The sequence below is a fragment of the Diadema antillarum genome, unplaced genomic scaffold (genome assembly GCF_040938485.1).
Source record: "Diadema antillarum isolate AM-2024a unplaced genomic scaffold, OU_Dant_1.0 seq00000507_RagTag, whole genome shotgun sequence".
In the NCBI taxonomy this organism is placed as follows: Eukaryota; Metazoa; Echinodermata; class Echinoidea; order Diadematoida; family Diadematidae; genus Diadema; species Diadema antillarum.
This window is the reverse complement of record NW_027271462.1, coordinates 2,942,119-2,963,195: the sequence shown is the minus strand read 5'-3', so window position 1 is coordinate 2,963,195 and position 21,077 is coordinate 2,942,119. Positions and strand designations below refer to the sequence as shown.

Here is a 21,077-nt window from a genome sequence, read left to right as displayed (position 1 = left end):
TGTTCCCTAGCTACCTCACAAGCCTTTGAAAGCCTTTCACGAAACTTTGACACATAGTCAAGTAGGTGGACCTCATCATCCTCAGTCATGAATTTCTCTTTGATGAGCTTCAGTGGGCCCCTAACTTCATGACCGTACACCAACTCAAATGGGCTGAAACCCGTCGACTCATTTGGGGAGTCCCTCGTTGCGAACAGTAGGAAAGGGATGCCCTTATCCCAATCCTCGGGATACTCCTCACAGAACGCCCTAATCATTGTCTTTAGGGTCTGGTGGTAGCGCTCCAACGCACCTTGGGACTGGGGATGATAAGCTGACGACTTCAGCTGCTTCACACCCAAACGATACATCACCTCTTGAAATATGCCTGACATGAAATTTGACCCTTGGTCAGACTGCACTTCCTTGGGCAACCCATACCTAGTGAAAAACTGCACTAGAGCATCTACCACAGTCTTAGCAGTGATATTTCTCAATGGGATAGCCTCTGGAAACCGTGTAGACATATCCATGATTGTCAAGAGGTACTTGTGACCCGACCTAGTCCTAGGCAAAGGTCCAACACAGTCGACTAAAACCCGACTGAACGGTTCTTCAAACGCAGGTATCGGAATCAATGGCGCCGGCTTCACTGAATACTGTGGTTTACCAGCCACCTGACATGTGTGACAAGTCTTGCAAAACTCAGCCACATCCACATTCAACCCTGGCCAATAGAAATGCCTCATGATCCGATCCTTTGTCTTTCTGACGCCTAAATGGCCGCCAACAGGTAACTCGTGAGCAATCCTCAAGATCTCACCGCGGTAACTAGGAGGGACAACAACTTGACGGACCACCGTCCAATCCTCATCAGCTGGCCTATGGGGAGGTCTCCACTTCCTCATCAAAATGCCATCTTTGACATAATAGCACTCAGGGACCTTTTCAGCCTCAGCCTCAGAACACGCCGTCTGAGACAAGCCTTTCAACTCAGAGTCTGCCTGCTGTGCTTCAACCAAGGAAGACTTGCTAAACAGCCCATCACTGTTAGCCTTGGAGCCTAATACAGCAACCCCATCATTCAAATCCTTGAAAAAGGTTTCTGCCAACCAAACACCGGAATTCTCCTCCACATCAACAGAATCCGCATCATCTTGAACAGCTCTACGAGCCTGAGACCTAGTCACAACACAGTCTGGGAAAATCCCAGGAAACTCCTCCTGCAACTGCTCAGTTTCAGCAACCACCACTGGTTTATCCGAAACAACTGGAGACGCAACCACCTTGTCCCCAGCCAAGTCATTCCCCAACAAAAAGTCAATGCCTGCCATGGGCAACTCAGGAACAACTCCAACAGTAACAGGACCAGAAACTAGGTCACACTTCAAATCCACTCTATACAGTGGCACTGACATATAACTGCCATCAACAGTCTGAATCAAGACTTTTGCATTCACTGCACTATCTGGTGGAAAAGTCATACCACCATCCACCATCAATGACTGAGAGGCCCCCGTATCCCGCAGGATGACCACTGGCTTACCTGCCTCACCAGAAGTACATGGGGTCACCTCACCATCAAACAAAAAGCTATGATAGCTCTCATCCACCTGCTTCATCCTATCTTTGAATTTGGGAGATTGACTTTCAATGGCCTGTGTTTCACTGAACGGGACACTGTTTTCGGGTAGGACACTTTTTGACATAGCAAATCCCAAGTCCTTCTTTGTTTTGTTTTGCAACTTCCAACACTGTGACTTTACATGCCCTGTCTTGTTACAGTGAAAACATTTAATGACATTTGCACTTGTACCGGACCCTTTGTCAGATTGAGGCTTTGGTGTCGATGAAGTTTCAGAACTCGTGCCTTTTTCAGAACCAGCATTCTTTGGACTGCTCGACTGATTTTTGTCTCTCTTATTTCCAGAGAAATTCCTGAAAGGTGGTCTGTTGTCATTTCTGTGGGTCAACTCATACTCATCAGCCATCAAGGCTGCTTTATGCAAACTTGTCACTTTGTGATCATCCAAATGTGACCTCACACTGAAAGCAACACTCTTTTTGAATTCTTCCAAGAGAACAACCTCACGTAGGTTATCAAAGTCCTGATCCACTTTCAGGGATCTGTACCACCTATCAAACATCATTTCTTTTTCACAAGCAAACTCAACATGTGTCTGGCCAGGTTTGCGGTACGAATTTCTGAACTTGTGTCTGTACGCCTCTGGCACCAATTCATAAGCATTCAACACTGCTTTCTTGACTGTAGCATAGTCACGTGATTGCTCTTCAGAGAGAGATGAGTACACATCGGCTGCTTTGCCGACAAACACACTTTGAAGGAGCAAGGGCCAAAATTCCTGTGGCCAGTTCAAACTGTTAGCCACCTTCTCAAATGACGCAAAATATGCATCAACTCTGTTTTCTTCAAACTTTGGCACCAATCGAATGTTCTTGGCCAAATCAAATTCAGAGGGAGCCCTTTCACGATTTCCAACAGCGTGTGCATGAGTCAATTCCATCTCACGCAATTTCATTTGCTGCTCCATTTCGAATTTCTTCATTTCCATTTCTCTTTGTTTTTCCCTTTCCAGCATTTCCATTTCCCTAGCCCTTTGCTCTCTTTCCGATCTCATCTTCTCTTTCTCTATTTCCAATCTAGCTAGCTCAAGCCGTGTTTGATCTGAAATGTGAGCTTGATCGGAAGTGTCAATTTCTTCTTTGAGCTCCATGTGACCAGCTACTAAGTCAAGAATCTCTGCCTTTGTAGCACCTTGTGGAACATCCACATTTAAATGCTGTGCAACAGCAGTCAAATCACATTTGCGTAACCTTTGCAAATCTTTGAGGGACAAATCTGTCCTCTGAACAAATGCCTGAACATCCATTGTACTGATTGACATTGTCACAATGTATTACACACAATACATGTATACAATTGAACAATCAACTCAACTGGTATTTTGTCTGTACCAATATTCTGGATTCCGGAACGTTCCAAATTCTAAGTTTTGGCTTTAAATTCACTTCTCGGACACAAGCCCCCAATTTTGTTACAACCAAAATCACTCTGAGAATGATCGCACAAAAGAAACAATCAACTGATGTTCAGGCGGTTTATTAACAGTAATATTGTGGGTACAGACTGGTAATCGGCGTCATATCAGTACAACAATGATCAATAGAAACAATTACATGAATTGTACAAATCGGTAATGGGATCACTTACATGCATCCAAACTATCACAAAGTCGCTACAATTCCCTGGTAGTGTCCAGATACGATGTTCGATGCACAAATGAATGATCCTTGACGCACCGATGAATGATTCCTCCGACGTAACTCCAGAGGCGCAGGTTACGATAGTCCACGGTATAGATCCGGGGTAAAATCCACGATATATGTCCACGGCGAAACGTGCAGAGTCCAAACGTTGTGACGACCACGTCCAGTTGATGCGTTGAATGATGATTCACTTAATAATGTTCAGCTAAGAATCGAGCCCATCACAGCTTTGCCGTAGCAATGTCCATTGACACAAACATGGTGTCTATCTCCAATGAGGGCACATTAATTCCCTGCAGGCAAAATGTCTCCCAGGCCTTATCTCCACAAACATAACAGGTCAGCAGGTAACACAGGACTGACTATAACAAGTCGCTTCAGAGCCAGAAGTGACGTAACTCTCAGAGCAGAGGTGTTGGGTACTCTGCCTACTGCAGAATTTCTCTGGCTTATATACTATCCATTCACCCCCTTCTAGCACATTCTATAACTCTCTCCAACCTACTAGCCAGTCCAAGTTCCAGGAAACCTGGATGACTCACTGCCTAACTATGTACAAAACATCATTACCAAAATTAACTACCAATCACATTGGGCTACAGGGACAGTGCCTCACTCAGCCAAATATGTTAGCACTTCCCAGAACATTCTGGAAAGGGTGAAATCATTCTAGATTGAGTGAGTTATAATGTATTTCCTCTTACATGCATGTACTGTGTAGTTACATTGTATACCACCTAGAAAATTCTCCACTTATCTGGTCAGCCTGTATGTACTATATCTATACCACATAGAATGTTCTCCATTAATCTGGTCCACCTGTGTACATACACATTAAAACAGCCAGGCATACAGTACATCATACATGTATGTGTACATAACTACTAGTGTGTACATTTGTGACAATATATCTTCCCTCCCCCCATGAAAAAAAAGTGTATATTTCTTGAAGTATGATTTTGATAACAATTTGTTTCAAAACTATTTACAATCCTTGAATCAACAATTCATAGGTTTATCAATTATTAGTTTATTGGACAAATCTTAGGTGAAATGAATTTGAATTTTATGCAGGCTAGTAAGGACAAAAAAAAAATTATTGCAATGCAAACACTTCGATGATTAAATTACTGACAGGATACTATTTATATATATATTAAAAAAAGAAAACAAAGATCAAATTGGTCCCACATCCATATGTTTGGCTGTTTTACAGCACATTGTCTTCAGCAAGTGAATGAGAAAGAGTCCCTGTGATCAGAAGTTTATGGAAATTTGCATCATAGTAAAAATATTCACACAAATTTCAAGCCAGTTCTTTTGAAGTTAAAAGTAGAGTCATTGATATTGAACTTGAGATTAAATGTATTTCAAAGTGATTGTGCATAAATGCATACAAATGTGATCATAGAGTTTGAGAATGAGTGAAACTGTAAAACAAGGAATGTTCGCTTGCATTTTAATTTCGCGAATTTCGCGAGCACCAAGATTTGCAAAATTAAAATGCACATGAAAGTTCTTGTCTACACTGTATGCATTGAATGCCAGTGGCAATTCGCGAAAATTTCATGCCGCGAAAAAGGCCATTGGCTGCAATTTGCGAAAATTTCATGCCGCGAATATATCATGTTTTACAGTAGTCATTTTGAGAATATGTGACTCATACAAAGATCTGTACATATACATTCATCTGTGGTTCATCTTGATATCTATCTATCTATAGATCTATCTATATAATAAATAGATAAATATGTTTGTGTGTGTTTGTGTGTGTGTGTGTGTAGAGAGAGAGATATATATATATGTGACACATCTTGAAGTATGTTGAGTAAAAAGAGGAATATGACTAAACTGTGACACACAGATCCCAGAGGATGCGAGTAATGAGTATGATGTTTAAGGCATGTGCCCACGAATCTTAAAGTACCTATCAAACGCTCAGTTTCTCTGAGCTCCATTTTTTTCACGAACAGTCCACATTGCACCACCATCGATGTTATCGACTATCTAATTCTCCCGTAGTTTGCAAAGTGCATCATGTTGTCGGCCCTACACATGGTGCAGTCGCAGATGCCTTTTGCATTTGTATTTGACAAAATGTCAGAGGCAGTGTGGCAGTAGAGCAAATATTGCTAAACAAATTACGCCAAGGTTCTCCAGCGAAACATATGGTTGCGTGTGACAGCCAGCCGGCTGAAATAGCACCGTGACCCGGTTTCTCTGAAAAAGGAAATTGTTATCGTTATTGATTGATTTTGTGGTGATGAAATTGACACTATTGTTACTCCATGGCCCTTCTAAATACATACGGAAGAGAGGAGGTACATGCCTTTGACATTACACAATTGATAAACATGGAATTTAAAAAATATTAAATTTTAGTATGTGACTTCCAAATAGTTGCGCAAAGCATTTTCAAGATACAGTACTTTAGCATCTGTCCTATGTAAAGGAAGGAGCAGTGCATACAATTGTATGTACAGGTTATACTTTAGAACATTAGCATGCAGTTCTACTGCAAAATAGGTTGGAGTATTTGCATAGGATACATTCTATAAAGTACATTCTAGGATCATATAGTGTATTTCTAGTTCTATGCAAACCACATTCTCAGAAATGTGTCAGCTATTGTTATGCAGCAATGCTTTCTTTAATAATGAATTGTATAGGGGCAGAAAGAGAAAAAAAAAATGATATGAAATGTTATTTTGAATACTGCCAGTATTTAAATTCTCATAAGTCATGCATTATCACAGGATGTGATTTGTTGCACTTGTAAAAACTACACTACGTTATCATTATACACATTTATACATTTTTGTACTTAACATCATTGAACTGTTGTAAGCAAGTACAGTGTTCCTTTAAGAGTGCCTGTAACTGTTCATATGGAAGCAGTCTCTATGCTATGACATTTGCTCTGCATTTCCAAGGAGTTAGACTCCAAAACATATGGTGAACGTCCAGTCTCAAGTACTGGTAGTCTCAACTTATGCTGAACTTAATACAGTGCAGTGTACTGTAGGCGAAATTTGACTGTGGGTACAATGCAATAAGAATACAGAATTTGAGTGTAAAGAATATTTCAAGCTCACACATTTGGCTGTCTATAGGTGAGATAAAACCCCAAAAATGATGCATTATTCATTTTCCTTGTGTTCCAAATAAAAATCTGCCATTTTGTCAAATTACAAACTTAATAGCGCTTTACCCTAGGTTATCAAAAATGGGTGAAAATTGTTTTTAGTGCTTTATGCAATATAGTTTTGTCGTGTTAGCTACCTTAACACAACATGAAGTGAATGTTAATACTTCAAATAAACCCCACAATTTGATTTTTTTTTCTCTCTCTCTGATTATGCACAAGCTACTATACAGAACATGTATAACATTTAGTGCCCTGCCAGAATACAGCTTGTAGTAGTGGTAGCATCTAGGTAGTTTATGCATATAATGGCTCAGCAGCAGTGCTCAACAGCAGCACTCGACAGTACTAGTACCCCTACAATCTGCATTATCTGTCCACAGACAAAATAAGTATAAATCATTGGCCAAGTTTGTGCATATATTATCTCTTTGTAATTTACTGTTTAAAAAAATAGTATTCTTTTGGGGAAAAATATATGAATTTATGATGATTTTTATAATTGTAACAGTTACCATGTCATAACAGGGATAAATTGGCATTTGGATCAGTATTGCCAATTGCACTCAAATTTGGCCTCTACGGCCCGAATTCACGAAGGTGGTACAAATGAAACCATGGTTTAAACCATGGACAAAATCCATGGAGCGCCAAGTGTCGCATGGAATATTTCGTTACGAAATCAGTCATTTTCATCGATGAAATGATTATTTTGTAAGAAAATGACAACGTTTTGGTAAATGAACATTTCGTCCACAAAATGATAATGTCGTTAACGAAATGGTCATTTTGTCAACAAAATGACCAATTTCGTAACGAGATATTCCGTGCGACACTTGGTGCTCCATGGTTTTTGTCCATGGTTTAAACCATGGTTTCATTTGTACCACCTTCGTGAATTCGGGCCCATGAGTAAAAGCTGTGTGTAAGTGTACGTCTTTGCGAACACAAGATGGCGCGATACAATGGCGTAACCCAGGGTATGATGATAACCTGGGTTGCAGAATCAAAACTGCTGATCCAAATGATATGGGTGTACAGGTCATCTTGTCCATTGAGAAGGGATATTTTTAACACTATGACTGTCTCTGTTAAGTTCTTTTTTTTATTATTTTTTTTCCATGCAAACGTAGGACAATTTCAACAATGACAAACATTTGTTTGGCATGTATTACATGAGTCTTTGTATGATATTTGCAGTAGATACTTTTTCTTTGTCGTTCATTTTCGTCTTACAATTTTGTATGTCAGTGTCATTACTGTCTGGGGCAAATTATTCTAAATAGGGTCCCGTTTTTTTTTTCTCTCTTCTTTCCTTTTTCTATCAAAAACAACAACAACAACATTTTGGTAGACCAAGTGCATGGTCTAAAAAATGTGAATCATTGAATTGATCAGTGTTTGAATATTCTTTTCTCTCATCAGTGGAGGGTTTGGTCATCCCATCATTAAATCTGAGCCCCAGGACTACCCGGTCATCAAGCCAGAGCCCCAGCAGCCGTACCCCATTATCAAGGCCGAGCCGCCGGACACGTACCCCTACAGCCACCCCCACCACCCTCACCACCCGGCTGCCATGCCCTACAACGGAGGGGGCCACTACGTGCCCCCTCCTCCGGTCATCCAGACCCCGCCCCCGGAGCAGCAGAAGGTGAGCAAGAAGGTGAAGCAGGAGAAGCTGACGGACAAGCTGAAGGAGAAGAAGCCCCGCCGCAAGGTGGACCGTTTCAACGGCATGCCCGAGGAGGAGGTGGTCAAGCGCACACTGCCGGACATCCTGGTGCAAAACCTGGACATCGTCATTGTAAGTCCATCTTAAAACTTCAAAGGAGATATATATTCGGACCAGTTAAAAGTTGGGTCTGAAAAGAAAGAGTAACACTTTACCAGCACAGCAGTGAAAATTTGATCAGAATTGGATAAAGATTTAAACAGGAAAGTCATGAAATTGTGAAGTTTTGTTATTTTTCACAAACAGTCCTTGAACTGTCAATGTGATACATATAGTGAGTTGATGATGTCATCACCTCACAACTTGTCATATAATGTGTACACAAAATCTTGAAAGTTTCAGATCTTTTTTATTCAATCACAATAGTGCCCCAGTTTCATATCCCAATATATCCGCATAATCATTATTTTGAAGTTAATCAGCCAGGAATAACGTTGTGTTTTACACTTTTATAGCAGAAGAATTTTCATCATTCTTTTGCATATGATGGCAAATTGTGAGGTGATGACCTCATCAGCTCACTCATAAATTTGCATATTCATATTAACTGTATGAGAACTGTTTTACAAAAATTAGCAAATCTTTAAAAGTTATTTACCTCTTTACTTTTGATCAGGTTTTGATCAAATTTTGACTGTTGTGCTTATAAAAATGTACTTTCTCTTTTTGGACGAACTTTTAACTTTTATGTCATATGATTTGGTCTGATGATGACATGTGTTATCACAGTGCCCATGATATTGCATGTAGATTCGGCTGAGCATTGGACATAAAATATACCCCAGAGAGGCTGTGTTTTAGTTTCCAAAGAAAGTGTGAGAAGCGCTGTAAACAGGTAAGAAGCAATTTAGTGTATGGGGATTAATGATTGTATATAATGTAGAGATTGTGTCTGAGTGAAATAACAATTATTTGCCTAAGACAGGTATTTTGGTGTGGTCGCCAGACACTACTCAAATCTTTCACCTGTCTTTTGATTATATTGCATATATATGTTACTCAAATTTTCATTGGTCCATTGTCATCTTGCTCATTCATCCCCCAAACTGTGCTTTCTAGAGGGTAACATCTACCATTAATAACACCAATTTACTTTCAGCCATAATTTTTTTTGTCACCCTATTTCAGTTTACCTACACTTGTAGCAAAGCAGTAACAATTGTAGTACAAGTGTAATAATAGCAAACTTTAGATTTCCGACGCGAATGCTGTAAAGACCATGCAGCCTCCCCAGTTAGACAATGGAATCGGCTGTTTCGCGCATGTGCAGAACACCATTTTTGGGCCTAATTACCATCATCTTAGCGTTAACCATGCAGATCTAAAGCTCAACATCGTCTAGTTTGTGCAGAACTTACCTGTGGTCACACAGTATTGGCCTTTCACAAATGAGCTGAGAAAAATTAAGGTGTAGAATACTGCTTTTTTTTTTTGCCTCATATTTTCTTCCTTACCAGTTCACAGGATATTTACTTCGAACTCCCTTTGTACGAAATGCATCAATACTTTAATAACTAGAGGACAATACCCACCAGTCATTTTTTTTTTCATGGTTGCCATGGTAGCAGCAGGTGCTGCATTCAAAGGTGTCATTCTATGTCATTTATGCAACAGGATGGTGGAACTTTTTTAAAGATAAAGTGATCTTTGTGAATGCTTAATCCATTTATCTTTTCATGTACAGTATGTGTATTTCACTGCCTAATTACCAAATTTCTCTCCATGTGACACATTGAAAAATCCTCTATACTTCTTTGATAGCATTTATCCATTTGACTTGGGCTATCGTTTCATACATTTTGGAGAATAAAGATGTGCGTCAGTGTTTTGTACATGTACCTGTACCTAATTGTAAATTTGCAGCATTGTATATTCGTATCCTGCATTGTATGTAAGTCGAGCATAGTGGGTACACAGAAGGCATACTCAGAGAGTGTACATTGTGGAGGCAGGCCACTGAAGTTCAAAGTTTGACCCAAATGATGTTTATTTTTGTTCCACCTTGAGGGGACAGAAGTAGCCATTGTACTTTCAGCTTCCCTCCTCATATGAAGGTAACTGCTCCTTGAAGCCAAAAAAAAGTATGTGATTCTGGACAGAAAAAGAAAATATTCAGCAGACATACTTGTAACAACGTGACTGAAGCAACTCAAAATTCTGTGCTGTTCTGAATCCATTCTTCACCCTGCTCTCCATCAATTTGTGAGACACTATGTGGTACCTGGCTCTTATGTCATACAGGGTCCACTTTTTCATAAACAGGCAAATTTCAGACTGAACTCACCTTTGTCGTTTGTTAGAAAAGAAACCAAAAGCTCGCATTCCTTAAAGGGAGCGTATAGTTCCAGTTAAGACCTAATTTTAGGTTTCTAACATATTTTGGTGAGATAATGAGAAACCTCAAGGTATGAAATATGAAAGAGCGTGTAATTCCATGAGGAATTCAACATTTATTTGATGAAAATTGGTTTTGAAATGGCTGTCATCATCATCATTATTATTATTGTTGTTGTTGTTATTATTATCTCTATCTTCACAAGATATCTCTTGGAGATTAATATCACGTCAAGTTCCATCCTGGAACCTTAGACTTCCAGTACTTTTCTCAGGATTCGTGCCGTCCCCAGCAATGCTGCTTTTTGGAGCGTTTGCACTCGATTTGGCACACCAACATCGTCCAAGTGCCGTCGCAGCTGCTTTGGCGTTGTTCCGAGTGCTCCAACGACAATAGGGATCACATTCGTTCTCATATTCCACAGGCGGCGAAGCTCTCTGGCAAGGTCTTGGTACTTCTCTATCTTTTCCTTCTCCTTCTCGGCTACTCTGCTGTCTCCCGGTACCGCGACATCGACGATTGTGCACATCTGTCGAGCCCTTTCTACGACGATGATATCCGGGCGCCTGTGCTGGATGACATTGTCAGTTTGAACATCGAAATCCCACAGGATTTTAACTTGATCATTTTCAGAAACTTTCTGTGGTTCGTGCATATACCATTTGCTCTCACATGGTATTTCATGTTTTCTGCAAAGCTCCCAGTGAAGGACTTGTGCCAGTTTGTCATGTCGTCTTTTGTACTCCTTTTGCGCCAATTTACTACAGCCACATACGATATGTTGCACTGTCTCGTCTCTTTCTCGGCATATCCTGCATGTGGCATCCACATCTCTCTTCTGTATCTTGGCTTTCAGAGCCAGTGTTTCAAATTCCACATGATGTTGTTGAGTGTTGTTATGTGTCATGTACATTGAATTATTGTTTGTTCCCCCCCCCCCACCCCCTTTTCCTTATCCCCAACCTTCTTTTTTTCTTCCATCATCTGAATAGATTGGTATCAACCCGGGCCTGATGGCTGCGTACAAGGGCCACCATTATGCGGGCCCTGGAAACCACTTCTGTAAGTCGCATTAATATCAGCCCGGCACAGGTTTGCCATTCATAGCTGCCGGGCGAGTAGGCAATGACGTGACATTTTGGACTGTGAATGTGTGCTTATGTGCAGATGTTCCTCATTTCCTTCTTTTGTCGAAAAAGAGCAAGCTGCATCATGTAGGATAGGCTGCCTCAGAAATTATTGTATGGAATGTTAAAAGCAAGATGAATGTTCACAAGGTAGAGAAGAAATTGTCAACTGATTGAAAACCTTTCATTGCCAGTATGATCACCCCCAAAACAATATGGATTAATGTTACATGTCATTTTGATAAGTGGGTTGGCTTGTTAATTGCTCTTTTAGTCTTGAGTCTTGAATTCAGACCCAAGTATATTGAAGGGAAGTAGTTCATACCAACAAGACCTTAATTTATAGAGTCATATCATAGATATTCGTCTTCTGTTAAAATGCTTGGTATTGGTTGCAAGGAAAAAAACCTGTGTAAGCGTTGTACTTTGCTTGTTTTTAAGCTTCTCATCATTAGTAGGGTTATTTTATGCATGCCAACAGAACACAGTGATGTATTTTTAGATCGATCACAGCCTCTTTGACAAGAAGAAAGTCGGCCGTGCTTCGTTCCGCATTGTTTTTAATGAATCGTTGAGTTTGCTTGCGTTAACCGTGTGGCCAATTTATCTGTTCTAATAACCCACTTTTGGCACGCTCAATTTTCTTCCAGGGAAGTGCCTATACTTATCAGGCCTGGTACCGGAACCAATGACATGCATGGATGATGTAAGGTTACCTGACTTTGGCGTGGGCTTCACAAATATTGTTGGTAGGACAACAAGGGGCAGTGCGGATCTTAAAAGGTGAGCACTCAACGTAATTATGTGGATCAAATTTCAGCCAAATTACAACTAAAAAATAAAAACAAACTCCCGGTGCATGCACACACAAAAAAGGAAGTCTTATTGTTTTAAAGGGATTGTACAGTTTCGGTTGAGACCTAACTTCAGATTTCTAACATTTTTGGTGAGATAATGAGAAATCTTTTATGAAACATGAAAGAGCATGTAATTTTAAGAGGAATTCAGCATTTATTTTATGAAAATTGGTTTTGAAATGGCTGAGATATCAAAAAAAAAGAGTGATTCTAATGAAAGGTTGGACCCACCTTTTAATACGATCACTTTGTTTACTTTGTTTTTGGGTGCCTCAGCCATACCAAAATCGATTTTCGTCAAATAAACTTTGAATACCTCTTAGAATGGTATCCTACGTACTATTTCGTAAGTGGTTTCCTGGTATCTTGAAAAAAAGTTAATAGCCAAATTCTCATCTCCACCAATACTATACTATCCCTTTAAGGTTTTTTTTTTGATTGTTTTTCTAATGGCACTTTTCTTTTATTTTTAGGAAGTAAAACTTGTTTCCCCCACATACAAGGGGAATTTCATTCTTCTGATCTGAATTGAAATTCATTAATTTTAGAAGTAGATGAAAAGAAGATGAAGGAAAGCATTGCCCTGAACGGTCTTCTCAATAGTATGACTCCTTTTGATTGTGATAAGTTGTTGATGCTCATGTAATATTTTGAAGTTTCAGGATACTCTGATAATCTATTAATTGATTGCATGTTGCAACAGAGATTTCATATCAACTGTCATTTTTTGTGCAATATTTTGTACTGTTTTTGCCCAAAAATACTGCAGATGTTACGGAAAATACTGCAGATGTCATGGAAAATACTGTTTTTCCCAAATTATGCTATTACTCATGTCTATTGCAGGAAAGGTAAAAATACTGTTTTTCACCAGAAATAATATGCCTTTTCAGTCTTCAACTATTACAATGCTGTTTCTAAGGTTGACAGCATGCTCTTTAGTGCATTGTATGTAATACACTTTGGGTGGATATCACTTCTGAGAGTTAGAATAATGTTGCAAGCATTTCATGTGTACATATTTGTTGATTGAATGGAACAGATTGAAGGGCCAACGTGCATGTGTTGCTTACAGTGGTATAAATTGTCACATAGTATTAGAATTAAAATGCAATAAATGTGCAGTCTGCACAACTTAAATGCATTGTGCTCCTTGTCGTAAAGGAAAAACGTAAATGAGGAACGTAAACGGTTTGAAAGTGTTTCCTGCAACACAAACACCTTAATGCAATGGCAGTGGCGTGTTTATTGTGACAGCCGTAGATCTGCTATGCAGTGGCGCACTTGATCGTTTATAAACATCTGTATTATCAAATATATGCCATTACCTTAATTGGCCCAGTATTCGAGATGCATGCATAATTGGAGTGTATAGCTCTGCGTACGAGATCCCCTCCGTGCTGATAGGCATGTAAAGTGTGTAAATATCTGGCTAGCAGTATATTATTTCCATGAAGAGTGTAGCTATAATTCATCATGTCACATTCTGCAGACAAACATGTTTTCAACTCAATACGACATGTTGTCTTGTGTGAATGCGTGCACGCACACACATAGACACACAGACACACACAGACACACACACACATGCACACACACACACATCAATCAAACGTCCTCGTTTGTAGAGATTTGTGTGAATAAAATTCTCATGCTCACGGTGACCAGAGTTGGTCAGAAGAGAGCAAGGATTCTATTCTATTATGATAATCAGCAGATTCTGCCAAAGTTTTCCTATACCTATATGCAAAATTGATTGAAACTTTGATACAAAAGCTAGTACCAGTAGCCATGTAGTTTGAAAGCCATTTGAATATTTCTAAATATTACCCCTGCAGATTACTGAAGAGAATGTGTAAGGATTCAACAAGAATGCATTTTGATTGAGAATTATAGCATTCTTTGAATATTAAAAAAAAAAAAATTGAGAAAAACACTTATGTCTTTCAAAGTGGGGTATGAAGACGTCAAGCCCCCAAATTGCAAGAAATCACTCACAAGCTTTCTCCCCGTTTGAAACCCCCCCCCCCCATAATTTTATAGCGCATTGTTTACGTTATTGTGTGACCTTTAACCCCTGATGGCTGTGCTGTCTTACCCCAGGAAAGAGATCAAAGAGGGGGCAAAGATTGTCGTCGAAAAGATTCAGAAGTACCGGCCACTCATTGCTTGTTTTAATGGCAAGGGCATCTATGAGATCTACAGTGGTAAGAAGGATTTCGAAGTCGGCCGTCAGCCAGAAACCATCCCTGGAACAGAAACAGTGAGTATCAGCAGTTTTTTTCATACCTTCACGTCCAGGATGCCACAAGCACTCCCTTTTTTTTTTTCTACAAGAAAAAAAAAATAATAGTAAAACAAGGAAATATAGAATAAAAGAAGGAAAAAGAATTATGAATTTAAAATCATTTTTTGAAATATATATTGAGGTCTTTCCGATTTTACCTCTTTCGATTCATGCCTGTATGACTGCTTACTTCATTGTGGGGTATGAATTTGTTTGCTTGTGTGGAGAATGTAATGTTGACTGCGTAATTTGTGTATTTCCCTGGTGGCGTATGAATAGAAATTATGTTTGCCTGTGCCAGCGAATTCCTCAAAGGATTTGTATGTGCTTCTGTGTTATACCTTGTTATTTGCTTTCTTTTTTTTCTTTTTCTTGGAATATAGTTTAACTCTCTTCAGTGTCAAATTATTGAAGTACTCTATACATGCAGATGACATATTTGGCATTTTTTATTTTGTCGAGAAATCGGGCAAGGCCGCAGTTATAGACTTCTTCATCAAAAACGTGATCACAATTTAATATCGGCGGCATTGCTTTCAGACATTGAGAATTAACTTGCGTACCAAATATCCACCAGAGATGCTGGATATTTCTACAATAATGTGGTAGTGAGTATATCATATTTCTCTCTTGTTTGCTTCCGAAGGTCGTCTATGTGATGCCTTCATCCAGTGCACGTTGCTCTCAGTTTCCGAGAGCCCAAGACAAAGTCCCCTTCTACATCACACTGAAAGAACTAAGGGACAAACTAAAAGGCACTCCCCTCTCGGAGATCAGGAGACCTCCGATTGAAACGATGCCTCCCACACCCGTCAAGTCAAAGAGTAAGAAGAAACAACAGCAACAGCAGCAGCCGACGGATCAGCACATGCAACAGCAGCAACATCCGCCGCAAGCACAGCAGCAGCTGCCCCCGCCAGCTCCGGTCCCCCACCACCCGGGAGTGAAGACGGAACCGGTGGACGGAGCATTCCACGGCAGTATGGGGGGTTGCGGGTTCCCCAACCCCATGCACGGGGGAGTCGAGATCAAGAGGGAGCCGGGCATCGACAGGCCATGTATGCCATCAAATCCACCGCCTTACTACCACCACATATCCCAGCCACAACCACAGATCATGTCCCCTCCCACACCCCAGCAGATGGGGGTGGGCGGGGCGGGGTTCACCCCGATGCAGAGGTCCGAGAACTCTTTCAGCGTGAAGCAGGAGGCCGGAGACTACACGTTATGTTCATCTGGCTGGAATTCAGGTCAGAGTATGTCTGTTATTAAGCAGGAGCCCTTGTCTCATAATTACGGACACTATGATGTGCAGCATGTCCACAACCCCAGCATGCTGGACCTCATGGACGATTTCTTGGACCAAATACCGTCTATCAATAACCAGGGCATGCTGCCCGCATTACGAAACCTCCAACAGCAGCGACAAGCGACACCGCCCGGCCAAGTGCCACCACAAAGCCAACCTTTCAGCAACAACCAGTGCCCTCCGCCCGCACCTCAGCAACGTCAGCCGCAGCAGTCGCCGCCCATGCCGCCATCTCAGTCACCTGCCGCGCCCTCAGCATCAGCCCAGCCACCGCCGCCGCAGCAGCAGCCATCACCGCAGCCGTCGCAACACCAGAACATCCCCATGCCATCGTTGCAAGAGAGGTCCAGCCCCAGCAACCCGATGATGCCCGGCTTCAACCAGTCCTCCTACCAAAACTTGCCTGCAGCTGGCCACCCAGGCTACCCTCAACAGGGCCCCAACCCAGGGGGAGGGACCATGTAGAGCAGTAAGCTACCCCTACTCCCAACCCTCCAATCCAAAGTTAACAATCCAAGCAAAGGATATTTTATGAACCTTTGAAACGAACACAACCTTTCCATCAATGGTTCAAAAGTATGTTTCCAATTTTTTCTGTCTTTTTCCCCCTCAAGGTTAATCATGTTTTTCCTTAACTCACATAATGGACTTATTGTTTGCACAAGGACAGATCATCTCAAAAAGTAGATATGCTGAAGAATTGTATGTACCAAACAATCATGTGTTGCAAAATTTGTTTGCGTTGTGTTGCTTTTGTAGTGTTACATATGTGTGTCAATCATGGAGAGTATTAGTATCATTGTTAATCGGGTCACTCGTATGAATGACATTTTTATTTAAAAAGAATGATCCGAACACCATACACTCTAGGACCAGCAATTATGAATGCATTATCACCCTCTTTTAGTTATGCAACGTTTGCTACAAATGATTTGTAGTCATACCCAAATTATGGGATGATTATATTGGTAGCTCAAAATGCCCATCACCTTGTGTGTGTTTTGTCAGATTGGCAGAACATGAGTTTTTTTCTGTCTGTTGTCAAATTGTTTCATACAACTCCTGTTTGCACGGTACCCTGGCAGTAATTACTCATCAATCAGGGACGTAGTAGAGCCCTGTCAATTCGCTGAAACCAAATCAGAGCCAGGCAAAATACATGGGAATAAACCATGTTGAGAGTTTGCTCTGACAAAACAGCAAATAAAACAGAAACAACAAAAATATAGCCAAGTTGTATTTCAAAACTTTGGTCACGTGGTGTTATGTCTTTCTTGCAAATTAATACTGTAAAAGTGGACATTTTTGCATCATGGAAATATTTTCGCATTTCACCTGACCAGAAACTAGTGCTGAAATAAATGTATGCAAATATCTTTGCGTGTTTTATATACAACAATATAATGTCTTGATTCTGCAGAATCCAAAAACATGCAAAATTGATCTTACTCAGCAGACTGGGAAAAATAACTCGCGCGAAAATATCCACTTTTTATACAGTAGGCTAATTATCTAGCTTGAGCTTGACATCAAAAGTGTCATCCCTGAGCGTTTAGATTCAGCAGCACGTATTATGAAGTGCCACCATCACTGCCATGAATTCGTGTGACCAAGCAAAGTATTGATATTTACTTGCGTAAACTTTAACTCCAGTGGATGTAGCCATTAATTACTGCATCAAACATTTCACTTCGTGCCAAGTCCAAGACAGCTAAGAGTTTCCATTTGCCGTCACAAAGAAGTCGGTGAAATTCCGCCCTGATTGTGCTCATGGGCTGCTTTGCGTTGCTTGTTATTCCTGTGTCACGTGAGTTCGCAGCCTGTGACATCTCGCGTACTTGAACCCGGCTGGGAGAGGTCAAATGCTCACTTGGTGAGCAAGCTTTAAAGCACACCTTGAAGAGTGGTCTTTTTTTTTTCTTTTGACTCTCCAGCTCTCGTCAATAACTTGTTGTGCTACTTGAGTATTTGCTTACACATTATGCCACAATCTGCAAGCACACACTCTTGTACGCATACATACAGGGAAACTTTTTTTTTTCTGACTAATACACATGCAAATACAGTGTGAACCTCTCACAATAACACTCACACTGTCACACATTCTGTCTGTTCTTTCCCTTTTCTCTTCCTATTTTACTTTCTTCCTCTCCTTTCTACATACTATGAATGATGAAGTTTTCATGAGTCAACACAAGCAACGGAATGAAACCGAAGACAGAAAAATCCATGAGTAACACTTAGCACTCGACGCTGAAATGGAAAAATGACTCAAGTGTAGTCCAATATGGACAGAGGAGATTGACGGTGGTCGATTTTTATTGATGGTGTAACAACCCTGTCTTGTAATGGGGCCCGATAGGTGAGAGGAGTGCGTCACATTCTTAGTGACATGACCACCTTCGTTTCTCCTCCACTGGAGAGGCTGCTGTCCACCCTAGGATGTAAGTGAAATTCTCCCTATGGCACTGTGATGCCTCAGCGTAGATTTTAATCTTTACTTACGATGATGCCGTATGATGTAGCTGCTTAAGGGTAATTCTGCCAGGGTGATTTTTTTTTCTCCCCTTCCTCTCCGGGGTCGAAAGCCTGTTAGATAATTTTCCTCACTGTGTGTTTGTAGGTATGTCCGACAGAGTTAAACATTGTGCCATTAGTGCCATAACACGTCTGTTTCTATGTTGCTCCACCATTTTGCCGAGATATTGGACAGAGCTGCTTATATTGACTGAAGCTTCGTGTACACCTGTTGATGAACTTCAAAAACGTGATTTCCTTGCATGGACATACCACTTAACACAAGCTTATTACAATTTGTTCAATGTTTTGACACTCTTCTAATTTTCTGCTATGTAAATAGATATCATCAATCATACTCTTCTTTTTTTTTTCATTTGACAGAAAAGTTGTTCTGGAGAGTGATTATTATAATGAAAGTATTAATATGTATTGAAGTGTTCGTCATAAGTATTTATGTGGATGATCGCTCCACTCTGGTTGACACAAATGTTTGTTTTGCCATTGTAGGTAGTCGTGACTGTGCATGGCAAAAATTCGTTAGACACGGTGTATGGCGGCGCACTCGAAAATATATCAAAGTACAGCTACTAGACACTGCTAGAGCTTGATAAAGGTGGGTCCAGTGTGATCCTCACTGCATTAATATGCTGCTTATATGATAGCTATTTTGTGCTACCTCAAATTTTTAGCTTGTTATGAAGATGTTTAATATTCCAGCTATGAAACATTACAGTAAACTTGAATGTCATATTGTAGTGTACCTCCTCCCTTCCCCCTTCTGTTTATTCTTCTTTCACACCAAAGTTAAAAGAGAAAGTAAACAGTCATAAAATTTGTTTCAGTGTATTGTGCATTTTGCTGGTGTGTATGTTAATTTCCTCATTCTGCCCGCCCAAATCCCTCTTATTCAGACCTTCTTGCTTTAATTACCTCAGACGTCAAAAGGTATTGTATATGTTTTAGATGCGCCATTTTACCAAGTATTTATTCTGCATTGAATGTGCGTGGCCACATTTTGATTGTGTTTGCATTTTTCCTTCATGCAAAGCGAGTGCAATGTTTGCATAGTACAGGGTAACAGATTCGATAAGATGGGCGGGATGTAAGGTGTTTCAAGGAAATAGGGGGAAAAAGGGAGAGATTTGTTGATTATGGGAATGAAGAGGTTGGAAAGAATTTGAGCATGAGTGTTTAATGTTTGAGGGAAGACAGGTCCTTTGTATGGGTGTTGGCAGGGTATTGCAGGTTACATGTACAGGTTTATTGCTTCGAGTATAGCATCTCTTGGGATATTTAGAAACAAGCATATTTCTACTATCTGTTTGTGCCAAAGCAACAGTGAAAGATGAAAATGAAATGGTAATGATAACTGTTTAATGGATCAATGTTGACATGAGAACAATGTTTGCTCCTAGCAATCGCTATTCATAAGCATATAAAAACTCCCTCATATTTGGACTTCACAATGATTATTTATGATGAATAGAGACACAATTTATCAATACACTTGTAGCAAGAGGGTTTGGGGAGTGGTCACCATTTGCCACCCTCTCCCCTCCCCCCCCCCCCCCCCCCCAAAACTTTTTTCAGTGGTCTGACCCTAACATTATTTTCATTAGGTTAGTTTTATGTTGGGGAAGTAATACTTTTATAGATAGATCTCTCTTCAAAAACAAAAAGACAAAAGCAAAAAAAAAACAACAAAAAAAAAAAAATGTTCTTTAAGAACCCTCTCTCTTCGACATGTATGCATACCTTTGCATGCACATTAAGCGACAGAAAGCCGTGTTAACATACTAACTGCCTGGAGGCGTAGATGTAAACCACACAGATTTGTATTGCTGTATTGTTTGTTTTAGGTGGTTTTTTTTTTTTTTTTTTTTTTTTTTTTTTGCTCATCATAGTAGACCCGTCCTCCCAACAAAGTTGTCGTAATTCCTCATAACTGCATCTCTATGCACAGATGCCTTTCTTGCAGCAAACTCTTTACAGCCAGTTTCACATATTCCCATTCTAGTCTGTAACCTTTTCAGGATGTCACATGCAAGGGCCCTCTGGAGCATGTGAAAAAAAAAAAGGCAACCATATTTTGTGTAATGTACTGTAGTCGAAACATATGCAGCCAAGTGCTATTTATATAATGTATGCTGCATTCTACCCATTCTGGATGTCCATTTGATGCCCATTTTGGCTACCTGTCATGTGTAAAGGGCACATATCCTGCCATATTGACTAAGGAACTTAAATATTTGCAGAAATTTGATATTATTAGAGGCTGGTAAAGTTTGCATGGTCACAATACTCTTGTTGTTCCTGTTGTTTTTAATAGATGTGTGATGGACTACAGGCTCATGAATATGCATGCAATTTGTATGCTAGTCTGTCATACAGCAAACCTAATTTTCACATTGTCAGATTGTGTGAAGAGAGTAGCTGTATCCAGTAATACCTTCCTCTAACTCAACAAGTGACACCCCGTCATACTCGTAACCATGGTT

General features: G+C 40.3%; 1 protein-coding gene across 1 annotated transcript in view; it reads left to right on the top strand.

The window, feature by feature from the left end:
* The window catches only part of LOC139733979 (uncharacterized), a 60,376-nt gene extending 43,843 nt beyond the window's left edge, over positions 1-16,533 (top strand). Inside the window, exons 3-7 of the mRNA XM_071644790.1 lie at positions 7,838-8,216; positions 11,472-11,541; positions 12,257-12,389; positions 14,567-14,726; positions 15,397-16,533. Coding sequence (XP_071500891.1) covers positions 7,838-8,216; positions 11,472-11,541; positions 12,257-12,389; positions 14,567-14,726; positions 15,397-16,524 — 1,870 coding nt within the window. The 3' untranslated portion in view covers positions 16,525-16,533. The remainder of the gene's footprint in view (positions 1-7,837; positions 8,217-11,471; positions 11,542-12,256; positions 12,390-14,566; positions 14,727-15,396) is intronic.
* The last annotated feature ends 4,544 nt before the right edge of the window (positions 16,534-21,077 follow it).